The 12,927-nt window shown below is 37.9% G+C and overlaps 1 protein-coding gene across 6 annotated transcripts in view; it reads right to left on the reverse strand.

Annotated features, from left to right (window-relative positions):
• The window catches only part of Slc39a12 (solute carrier family 39 member 12), a 110,048-nt gene that overhangs the window by 82,066 nt on the left and 15,055 nt on the right, over positions 1 to 12,927 (reverse strand). For all 6 annotated transcript variants that reach the window (XM_050144754.1, XM_050144755.1, XM_050144752.1 and 3 more), the window contains exons 3-4: positions 10,140 to 10,347; positions 896 to 1,065 (exon numbers count right to left, since the gene is read on the reverse strand). In XM_050144754.1, the coding sequence (XP_050000711.1) occupies positions 896 to 1,065; positions 10,140 to 10,347 (378 nt within the window). The remainder of the gene's footprint in view (positions 1 to 895; positions 1,066 to 10,139; positions 10,348 to 12,927) is intronic.

Here is a 12,927-nt window from a genome sequence, read left to right on the forward strand (position 1 = left end):
GGAGTGGGGGAGGGGGAGAAGAGAGGTTGGAGGGGGAGAAGAGAGGGGGGAGGGGGAGTAGAGTGGGGGAGGGGGAGGGAAATGGGAGGCTGGGAGGAGGCGGAAACTTTTTTTTCTTATTCTCAATAAAATAAAAAAAATGAAAAAAAATCTGAGCAGCTGTGGCAACCCACTTGTACTCTCAGTGTACTGCAAGAACAGACAGCATTGCAAGATCAAACTGGTTTGCTAGACTGGCAGAATCGGTGAGTTCTGGGTTCAAATCAAAGACCCTATCAATCAGGGTGACTCTAGTACCCCTCAGACCTCTACACTCATGGGTACACATGTGTACACACAAGCATGCATGCACACATATGTCAAGGAAAAAGCTAAATAGTTTAATAGGGCTAAGGATGTAGTTCAAAGGATATATTTACCTAGGCCTAGGTTCAAACCCGAAAACTATATGAAAGGACCAATCTATTACACACATATGCTTCCATTAGTCAAAGCACAAAGGAATCTAGTACTAATCCATCTTAAATTTAGACTGCTTATCATTATTTTCACTTGTGTAATATTTAAATCCCCCACTGATTTGTATGATTTGTAAGGACTAGGCCTATCTTCAACCAGTATGGCATTCTTTCTACCAAGCTAACTACTAGCTAATAATATATGTTTAGTGTATCTTTTCTAAATTAATTATTCCTATGTTTAATATAGACCTAAGAGAAACCCTAAATATTTTAGGTCTATTTCTATGTCTTTAGAAATCAATGTACAGAAAAAGAAAACTATAAACATACCACAAAGAAAAATATTTATTATCTTCATAGGATTTCCATAATTCTAACAGAACTATCAATGTCCTTCAACAATAAAGAATGATAACATAAAAAAATGAAAATACCTGATCCCAGGAAACAGAACGGTCATCAGACTCTTTTTCCATTGCTATAGTTGACTTAGGTTCTCCCCAACTGTGTATTGTCATGTTTTCTCTCCTTTGGTGTTGATGGAGGAAATCCTTTTTGGCACAGGCCATTCTGGCTGAAAGTGTGTTGAGGAGTTGTTCTAGTTCTAGAAATTTCAAATAAAATCTGGTGTCACATGAAATAGACAGGTCACATTTTGAGTAGTCACAATTTCCAAGACCACAGCTCAGACTTTTTACAAAGTAAACTTGGTTTATGGTTATAATGGAACAAAGCTAAAGAGTATTTGTACTTCACGTGGGTGCTGATTCCCTCTAAAGACCTTGATTAAACTTGGATGAAAAATTAATCATCCCAGAAGAATCCTATATTTTTATACCCTAGAAATAACAAAAGTGAGCATTCAGAGAACATACATTTCATTGAGACATGTTTTTATTTGCTATAAATCATATAATGAAGGGGAGAGATAAATGGCTCAGGGATAAAGATATTTGCTACCAAGCCTGATGATTCACTTTGATCCCAGGTCCCACATGGTGAAAAGAGAGAACCAACTCTAGAAAAATTTCCTGTGACCTTCATTTGTGAACTGTGGCACACTCATGTGCACAACCATATACATGTAAACATACTCATACACTCGCACACACATACACATAAAATAACTACAATGTAATAAAAACTCAAACTAGAAAATGTAAAGTAGAAACTGGCCTGATCTTCAGAACATTTACACCCTGAAGGCACTCGACATCCTCATCAGATTATATATTTCTTTGTTGTACACAAATCAATGAAAATACTTTCCTTTTAGAGGTATATGCAGAACAAATAAAATACATGAAATCAAGCTAAGGTTAGAGAGGTTCACTAGATTCTAATGTTTTAAAATTCTGCTCTTGATGGCACACATATATTGCAGTTCAGTTCCATCAATTCATTTCTACACTTTGAAAATTATATATACAAAGAATGATTAAATAAAGTAGTCAGTCTATAAGGCATTACTCTTCTTATCTGTGAATAAAATAGCTTTGTAATTTTCTTAAACAGTATAATTAGTTATATAAAAATACACCAAGCAATTTTATTATAAATGACCAATTTTCAGCGACAAAAAATAATATGAGCTTTCAATAACTGGAAAAGAGTGACTGGTATTAAAGAGAAATAGCAAATGATAAATACATCTGCGGGTAATCCCAGATATTGGATTTAGTTTCAAAGTCCTCAAGGAAGTTAGCAAAAGAATGTTTAAGGAACTAAAGAAAATCATACTTAAATAATAAAAGTGAAGAATGGCAATAAGTAAAAAAATTTTCAATAAGTAGATAAAAAATACATTGTTTTAAAATAAACAATCACAAAAGCACTAAACAATATATGTGAGAAAGCAGAAGGTAAAAAATTCACTGATAATTTATAGTGGGTAACAGAAATAATCCTTCCTGAAGAATAGAGAAAGAAAAACTGGAATAAGTTTCAGAGGCTTAGAAAAGAACATTTATTATCAACAGACATGGATTGACAGCTACAGAAAGAGAGACAAAGAATAATGATGAAAAACTGATGAAAAGAGTGGCCAAGAACTTCTCAAGTGTGTCATAAGAATCTTCATTAGCATTTCAGGAAACGTATTAAACACCAATCAATTTAAATAAGCCAACATTCATGTTCAGACACATTATAGTCAAACTGATGAAAATCCAAGATCTTCATCAAGCTAAAATGATTCATATATATGTGGCAGCAGATGGCTGACTTCCTATCTGAACAATGGTGGCTCTACCCCCCTCAATAGTAGGATGACATATTCAAAGAACTGAAAGAATCACTTGTCAATCAATGGTTTTATACCCAGCAAAACAGTCCCTCACAATGAATCAGAAATAAAAAACACCAAAATCCTGGTAAACAGTAAATGATAAAATTTTTTGCCAATATCCATATATGACAAGAAATACAGAATTAAATGTGTTTTTGTATTTATATGCATGAATGTGTCTGTGTGCCTAAGTATGTATATGTGTATACAGTTGCCTACAGAGGTCAGAAGAAGGCATTGAGTTCCCTGAAGCTGGTTTTTCAAGAAAGCTGCAAGCCTCCTGATATGGATGCTGGGATCAGAATTCCAATCTTCTGAAAAACAAGCAAGATCTATTTACCACTGAGCCATCTTGGTAACACCAGAAGTAAAGAAATGACTCAAAGTTCCCTTTTGGTAAAAATTTCAGGTTATTTAACTTTATTGTAAGGAATGGAGAGCTTTAAAAACATGAAATTGTAGGTTAATGAAAGAAATTCTGTAGTTATATTTATAAATATATATTTAATGAGAACGCACTGCATTCTTTTTTTTTCAAACTCAGAACCATAGGAGCACAAGTCACCCACAATACTACTTAATACTGTATTTCAGTTATTAACTAAATCAGGTATGTAAGAGAGCAAGCAAAATTACAGGAACTGGAAGGAGACAAAGCCATAACTGCTTGGAAATGATGAAAATATATATCTGACACTCCTCAGAAAAGCAATGTAAAAACAATAGTCTTCGTGGAGCAAATTATAAAGTTAATCTATAAAAGTCAGTTGCTCTCACTTATATAAGAACCAACCAGAAGATACATAAAAGAAACCCTCATTTAAGATGGCCAGGAAGAAAGTGAGCTGCCTAAACATAAATGTAAAAAGGGGTATCTGGAAACTTCTATCATACAAATAATAAAACACACATGTGAGCACAAACAAGTTGAAAGATATGTTTCATTATGGGATATAATATGTAACATGTTATAAATGTCATTTTCTTTAAGTATTTATATAAACACACACATATAAGTGTGCATGCATGACAGTGTTTTTTTTGAAGGGGGGCTCAACAATTTAATCATGTTAGTTATGATCAACAAACAAGCCAGGAAAATCTTGAAAATAATTTGTTATTTTCCTTTGAGAACATTATCAAAGAGCTGCCCAGATGGCTCAGTGAATGCAAGCATGAGAACTAGAGTTCAGATCCTCAGCACCCAAGAAAATGTCAGTCAGAGTAGTAGCTCACCCATTATCCCAGTACTCAGAAGGCAGAGACAAGGAATCTCCAGAGCAAGCTAACTAAGTAGACCAGCTGAATCTCTGAATATTGGATTCAAACAAGAGACTCTGACTCAACATTTAAGGAAGTCATCAAGGAAGGTATCCAACATCAACCTCTGACCTCTACATGGTATATTTATACATATATATAGTTATATATATCACATATATGTATATACACATGTGAACATGAATGCATGCATATTTCACTCACATATACACATGTAATATAAAGATCCCAAGCGAAACAAAATTAATGTGGAAGGAAATATTTTCATTATAGAATTATAATATCAACAAATAGGTAACTAGATATTATCAGACTTGAAGGATACCATAGGTGTATGCCTCACTCATATCAACAGCTTCAACAACAAGGTCTGAAACTACAGACTTTCATTCATGGCCAAAAGAATGAATCTGAGTCATTCTTGGGAGAAGAGTGTGACATTCCAAAGGTCCAAGAAGGTCATGAGTTGATAACAGTCTATAACTGATTCTATGAACTCCTAAATTTACCATTTAGCAGGAAGCATTCTGATAAAGAGCAAGGTTAGATGACCACTCTCTCCTGTCAGGATCAATCCAAATGGGCCTTTCAATCACTTAGAGGAGTAAAAAATATCCCACAGGAAAGGTGTCTATTCCAGTCTTAAAAAATAATATAAAAACTGACACCTGATTTCTCAATGAAAACAAGAAAGCCAGAAGGTCTAGTCAAGCATTATGCAGGCATTAAGAAACCACAGATGCCAGTCTAGACTACTCTATCCAGCAAAACATTCAATCACCATAGAAGGACAAAACGGGATATTCCATGACAGAATCATGTTTAACCAATACCTAGCCACAAAATCAGCCCTATACAAAGTACTAGAAGGAAAACTCTAAGCCAAGGAAGATAGCTACATCCACAAAAACACAGATAATAGATGATCTCACAGCAGCAAATCTCAAAGAAGGGGAAAACACACACAATACTATCACCAACAATGAAAACAACAGGAAATAGCAATCACTGTTCATTAATATCCCTTAAAATAAATGGACTCAACTCACCTATAAAAAGACACAAGCTAAGAGATTGGACACAAAAACAGAATCCATCCTTCTGCTGTATACAAGAAACACACCTCAAACTCAAAGACAGACATTGCCTCAGAGTAAAGAGTTGGGAAAAAAATTTCCAATCAAATGGACTTAAGAAACAAGCTGGTGTGGTTATCCTAATATCTAACAAAATATACTTCAAACTAAAATCAATCAAAAGACGAACATTTTGTATCAGTTACAGGAAAAATTCATAAAGAGAAAATCTCAAATACAACAGCACCCTTATATGTAAAAGAAGCACTTCTAAAGCTTCAAGCACACATTAGACCCCACACACTAATAGTGGGAGATGTCAACAACCCACAATCACTACATGTCTGCCAGAAAGAAATAAGGGAACTAACAGATGTTTTGACTCAAATGGACTTAATAAACATCTATAGAACATTCGATCTAACCATACCTTCTTCTCAGCACCTCAGGGAACCTTTTAAAAAATTGACCACATATTAGGTGACAAAGCAAACCTAAACAAATACAAAAAAAACTGGAATAACCTCATGTTATATATGCATATATTAGATCATCATGGCCTCCAATTGGAATTTGACAGCAACACTAATTTAAGAAAGCCCACAAACACATGAAAATTAAGCAATGCTCAAATGAGTCACCAATGGGTCAAGCAAGAAATAAAGGAAGAAATTAAAGACATCCTAAAATTCAATGAAAATGACCACACAACATACCCAAATTCATGGGACACAATGAAAGCAATGTTAAGAGGAAAGTTCATAGCACTACAGGCCTATGTAAAGAAGTTGGAAATTTTTCACTCTAGTGAGTTAACAGAACATCTGAAAACTCTAGAACAAAAAGAAGCAAACTCTCCCAGAGAACTAGCTGGCAGGAAATAACAACCAAGTTGCCCCTCGACCAAAGAATAGATAAAGAAGATGTGGTACATTTACACTAAGGAAAAAATATTGACATCTTAAAATTTACAGGCAAATGGGTAAATTTAGAAGACATCATATTGAAGAAATAGAAGAGGACACCAGAAAATGGAAGGATCTCCCTTGTTCTTGGATTGGGAGGATAAAAATAGTAAAAATGGCAATTCTACCAAAAGCAATCTATAGATTCAATGCAATCCCCATCAAAATTCTTCACAGATCTGGAGAAGACAATAATCAACTTTATATGGAAAAACAAAAAACCCAGGATAGCCAAAACAATCTTATACAATAAAGGAACGTCTGGAGGCATTACCGTCCCTGACTTCAAACTCTATTACAGAGCTACAGTATTGAAAACAGCTTGGTATTGGCATAAAAACAGAGAAGTCGACCAATGGAATCGAATAGAAGACCCTGACTTTAACCCACAAACCTATGAACACCTGATTTTCGATAAAGGAGCTAAAAGTATACAATGGAAAAAAGAGAGCATCTTCAACAAATTGTGCTGGCAAAACTGGATGTCAATCTGTAGAAGAATGAAAATAGACCCATATCTATCACCATGCACAAAACTCAAGTCCAAGTGGGTGAAAGACCTCAATATCAGTCCAAACACACTGAACCTGATTGAAGAGAAAGTGGGAAGTACTCTACAACACGTGGGCACAGGAGACCACTTCCTACGTATAACCCCAGCAGCACAGACAGTAAGGGCCTCATCGAATAAATGGGACCTCCTGAGACTGAGAAGCTTCTGTAAAGCAAAGGACACTGTTGCTAAGACAGAAAGGCAACCCACTGACTGGGAGAAGATCTTCACCAACCCCACAACTGACAAAGGTCTGATCTCCAAAATATATAAAGAACTCAAGAAACTAGACCGTAAAAGGCTAATCAACCCAATTATAAAATGGGGCACTGAGTTGAACAGAGATCTCTCAACAGAAGAAGTTCAAATGGCCAAAAGACACCTAAGGTCATGCTCAACTTCCTTAGCGATCAGGGAAATGCAAATCAAGACAACTTTAAGATACCATCTTACACCTGTCAGAATGGCAAAAATCAAAAACACCAATGATAGCCTTTGCTGGAGAGGTTGTGGAGAAAGGGGTACACTCATCCATTGCTGGTGGGAATGCAAACTTGTGCAACCACTCTGGAAAGCAGTGTGGAGGTTTCTCAGGAAATTTGGGATCAACCTACCCATGGACCCAGCAATACCACTCTTGGGAATATACCCAAGAGAGGCCTTATCACACAACAAAAGTATATGCTCTACTATGTTTATAGCAGCATTGTTTGTAATAGCCAGAACCTGGAAACAACCTAGATGCCCTTCAATGGAAGAATGGATGAAGAAAGTATGGAATATATACATATTAGACTACTACTCAGCAGTAAAAAACAAGGACTTCTTGAGTTTTGCATACAAATGGATGGAAATAGAAAAGACTATACTGAGTGAGGTAAGCCAGACCCAAAAAAAAGGAACATGGGATGTACTCACTCATATTTGGTTTCTAGCCATAAATAAAGGGCATTGAACCTATAATTCGTGATCGTAGAGAAGCTAAATAAGAAGGAGAACCCAAAGAAAAACATATAGGCATCCTCCTGAATATTAACCCTCATCAGGCAATGAAAGGAGACAGAGACAGAGACCCACTTTGGAGCACCGGACTGAAATCTCAAGGTCCAAATCAGGAGCACCAGGAGAGAGAGCACGAGCAAGGAACTCAGGACTGCGAGGGGTACACCCACACACTGAGACAATGGGGATGTTCTATCAGGAACTCACGGAGGTCAGCTGGCCTGGGTCTGAAAAAAGCCAGGGATAAACCCGGTCTCGCTGAACATAGCGGACAAGGAGGACTACTGAGAACTCAAGAACAATGGCAATGGGTTTTTGATCCTACTGCAATTATTGGCTTTGTGGGAGCCTAGGCAGTTTGGTTGCTCACCTTACTAGACCTGGATGGAGGTGGGTGGTCCTTGGACTTCCCAGAGGGCAGGAAACCCTGATTGCTCTTTGGGCTGACGAGGGAGGGAGACTTGATTGGGGGAAGGGGAGGGAAATGGGAGGCGGCGGTGGGGAAGAGACAGAAATCTTTAAAAAATGAATAAAAAAAAAGAAAACATCATATTGAGTGAGATAACCCAGACCCAGAAGGACAAATATCATATGTAATCACTCATAAGTGACTTTTTAAAGATAACACAAAGAAAACAAGCCTAAAATTCACAAGCCCAGAGAACCTGGACAACAATTAGGACCCTAGGAGTGATATACATGGATCTAATCTACATGGGAAGTAGAAAAAGACAAGATCTCCTGAGTAAATTGGGAGTATGGGGATCATGGAAGAGGGTAGAAGGGGAGGAGGTAGGAAAGAAATGAAGAAGAGAAAAATGTATAGCTCAATAAAAACAATAATAAAAAGAATTGAAAAAATAATAATGTAAAATTTACCTACAATGTAGGTTGCATCAGTGATCTTTGGTCATCATCTACTCTCACCCTGTGGGTGTCCTGTTCACAATGGCTCCTTTGTCTACTGTCTATTGTCATCACTTGAGGATGTACCTACTCTAAAATAAACTTTGCTTATCTTCTATACTATGTGTTTTTCCTATAAATTCCTCCATTGGAGATCAAAAGACCAGAGAGCAGTGGGGAGGCCATGAGAGCATTAGAACATCATTTTATAAGCTTCAAATAGCCAATTTAGACATCCATCAGAAGCTTATGGATCTCATACAAAAGAGAAGCAAATATTCCAAGTCTTCGGATGGTGGTCACTAACCATAAAAAGGGGCTCTTCACTAAATAACTGAAAATGAATACAATCTCCACCACATACAACCACCAACATACAGGTGATGCATAGAAGTGCAAGTTAACTCTGAATGCAATCAGCAATCCCCAGGGTAAACACCCTTTACTCCCTACAACAAAATTATTTGTGATAAAATAGAACTTCCACTTGTAAAGGAAATAAGAAATCTACCAACATTTTACATTTAATGGGTTTTAGTTTGTGTGTGTGTGTGTGTGTGTGTGTGTGTGTGTGTGCGCGCGCATGCATGTGTGTGTGTCTGTTTGAGTATAGGCACACACATACATATTATATATGAGGAAGTCCTTGCTTTCTACCTTGGTAGAAACAGGGTCTTTTGTTCCCACTATGTATGTCAGGCTAGCTGGCCCATGAGCTTCTGGGGAATTCTTCTGTCTGTGTATCTTGCCATAGAAACATTGGGCTCACAGATCAATACAGTGCCTGGCTTTGTTTAGATACTGGGATCTCAGCTTCTCATGCTTTCATGGAAAGCACCTTACCTACTGATCCAACTTCCTACTCATTTTGTGGATCTTTTCTGGATCCGGATTCAATTAAAAAAATAAAAATATTTTTAAAATTCAGGAAAATGTGATCCAACATTCTTCAAAACTGAGAAGTGATTATTTTTGGTTGATATTATATAATGAGATTAGAAAGAAAATCTACTGACAGATACTTGGATTCATATATAGAAACTGTCAAACCATTTCAGACGCTTATCAAGGCATTTTCCACACGAAATACAAAGAAACATACAAAAATTAATATTCACATTTCCTTCCTGACATCGTTTCATCTCAGAGCCTCCAAATATTGCTTATCATAAACAAATTAAATGAATAGCTCACAAGCTACTGATGTTTAAACACAAACGGTTTTCTTTTATGGTTACACTCAAGCTGCTATGGACTCTCATGAACCATTTTGAATACCATTTCATTATTCTGCCGTCTCAGGACCAATGTTATGTATCCAATAAGAAAGTGTTTTTATTTAGTTAGTTCTCAAGGCAGGTTTAAAATCTGTTCATTTGATTCTATTTCCCTGATTTCCATCCATACACAAGTGAGCCAAGTTCACGTTTATGCTTCATCAGCCGATAGACTTCCTGCCCTAAGAAGCCATCTGTCCTCTCTTTACATGCCAAGATAAACAGTGTTTAAATCAGACCTGAGCAAATTCAGGCAACACAATGCTCTGGCCTTTGTGTTTTGGCACAATTAATTAGACATAGAAATGAAATTCATGAAAAACAACCTTACCGGATAGGTGGAGAGAACTGGTCCTATTCAAGAAACTGAAAATATAGTTCGTGAAGTCATCTGGGGAAGGCAAGTCTCTTCTCCCCAGGCAAACTCCTTGGAGTGACAGGGCAAGGATGGCTGCAGCCAGCTGGGGAAGTGTCTCTTCATCAGCACCATCGCTGCCCTGAATGCCAGATTGCCTCTGTAGAGTCTTGGTGTCCATACACTAAAGACAAAAACAAAGAGAAAATGTTAACTTCTGGAGTTACACAGAATAAGTCTCCTCTAAAATTTCCCACAATGCACGAGGAATTGTTCATCTAAAAGAAAATTGGTAGGAATGGCAGTCACTGTTCTACTATCCCAGAAAAAAACTCAATTTGTGAAATATCTGACCTTTTCAAATCTAATCCCACCCTCCTGGGTCTCAGTCATCTACACTTCCTGATGGCTGTCTTAAAAATACACTGTTTTCAAGGGGATCCCTGCTCTTACATCTTGAATTCTTTCCTTTGGTGAATTTTCTCCCAGATTCAAGGACTCTTGTAAACTGGATGATTTTCACCTCTGCGTCCTAGCCTTGACGGCACACTGCAACCTGCAATGATTAGTTTTAATTGTCAACTTGAACGGGTTTACCATCACCTGGGAGAAGGGTTTCTAAGTGTGCTTGTGGGAGATTTTCTTGATTGGGTTAACTTCAGTAGAAAGATCCATCCACTAAAGGCAGCACCCCTCCCTAGGGCTGAGATTCTGCACTGCACAAAAAGGAGAAGGAATCTCATCACAAGTATTTGTTGTTGTCTTCTTTCTGACTGTTGGGCTCAATATGGCCAAGTGATTCAAGCTCCTGCTACCTTGAGTTTCCTGTCATGGTGGCTGTCCTTTGAACTATAAGCCAAAACAAACCCACTCTTCCTTATGTTGATTTTGTTGAGGTGTTTTGTTACATCAGCAGAGAAGTAACTAAGACCCCACCTTACATCGCCTTAAGTCCAAAGCTCAGTGTATGTTCACTATAGTGAGTGTGTAGTACCCTTAAGCATCATGCCTGTGTTCTTAGAATTTCTACAGAATTTAGGATATATGACCTTTTGTGTGTGGGGGGGGGTGTTAGTTTTTTCTGATTAAATTGTGTACAAGTGGAAAGGCATAATTTTGCTCTAAAACCTATTGTTGCTCTTTCTCATTGGTTAAAATATTTGCTACATGCCATAAACTGTGATAAGTCCCCTGTCCATGAACTGGAGTGGTCTGGTCCAATAACAGAGGATGCAAGCATAAATTATTGTGTCAACATTCATTTCTTGTGATGCTGGAGAAGGCATAAAACAGTCTATTGGAGTTATTATCTCTGAGGTCTAGCGGTAACGTCTAGACAGGAGTCTGTTTATAGCCAGAGTGGAAATATGGGGATGGAAATTAGGACCTTGCATAGGCTAAGCAGGAGTTCTTCTCTAGGCTATATCCCTAGCAGTGTTACTTTACTTCTGACACATTTGGGAAGTACTGTGAGTGAAGGGAACAAGTTGAGATATAACAGTATGATCCTCACAGTGAATTTATTTAAAAAAGAAAACATTATAGTCATGAGGTTCTGTTGAGGATAAAGGAGAATTTCAAGAAGTCCTATAGTGAATACCTATCTTTCGCGAGGAGATAGGGCTAGGATGAGCTCTGAGCAGATCTAGGAACATTTACCATAGACCCAGAAAACAGCATAAAGAACTGCTGTGGTGAGTGCCCTAGGAACTGATTAAAGACAATAGGACACAGTTGCTCATGCACACGAGAGGGAAGGAACAGGGTGATGTTTATATTCTGGTCTTGGAGTGTGACTGGAATGAGGACACTGGGATGGAAAGACCTCCCCTACAAGTGTGTTGAGGACCACTAAAATGGCCACTAGGGGGGCTGACCTGTGGGAGCCAAGGCTTGTACAAATTAAGAGCTGGAAAAGTGAGTGGTTGATAGGGTGGCCTGTAGCTCCTATGCTGTCTAGGACAAAGCAGCAGCCTGCAGAAAGATGTCATCAGCCTTCTGCCGAGTCTGGACTGACTGACTTCCTAGATAATGTAGGTAAATAAGTTCCAGGACCCTTCTAGGAGTCACAGACACTGGCATCTCTGGAAAACAACTACCTTAAAACCTAGAAAAGGTTCATAAAGTGGTTTACTTTTCAATAACTCCATGGTAAAAGTAGTTTTCTGTGTAATGTGATCTTATTCTTTAAAAATACTTGATCTTACAAACACCGCAAGTCTGAGCATTGACCGTATGAACGGCATAACCCATCATCTGACTTTAAGGACTGGATTTCCATTTCTGTTTCATCTGCCTCAAAAGACTGAAAATGTGAAAGATGCCTAAAATCCTAGTGGGTAATTTAAGTCAATATTATGTCATAGAGAATTTGAAATGAAGTTGTTACATATAGGGATACCTCCTAACTCAAGATAAAAATTGAATTCCACCAAGGAACCTTTATAGAAACAGAAACAATGGGCTGAAGATTGATATTCACAGGATTGGAGGTGCCATAAAACCCAAAGAAAAACATATATAGGCATCCTCCTGAATATTAACCTTCATCAGGCGATGAAAGGAGACAGAGACAGAGACCCACATTGGAGCACCGGACTGAAATCTCAAGGTCCAAATCAGGAGCACCAGGAGAGAGAGCACGAGCAAGGAACTCAGGACCGCGAGGGGGGCACCCACACACTGAGACAATGGGGATGTCCTATCGGGAACTCACCAAGGCCAGCTGGCCTGGGTCTGAAAAAGCCTGGGTTAAAACCGGTCT

Source organism: Alexandromys fortis, unplaced genomic scaffold (assembly GCF_014885135.2).
Source record: "Alexandromys fortis isolate MF-2015 unplaced genomic scaffold, M_Fortis_MF-2015_v1.1 scaffold_52, whole genome shotgun sequence".
In the NCBI taxonomy this organism is placed as follows: domain Eukaryota; kingdom Metazoa; phylum Chordata; class Mammalia; order Rodentia; family Cricetidae; genus Alexandromys; species Alexandromys fortis.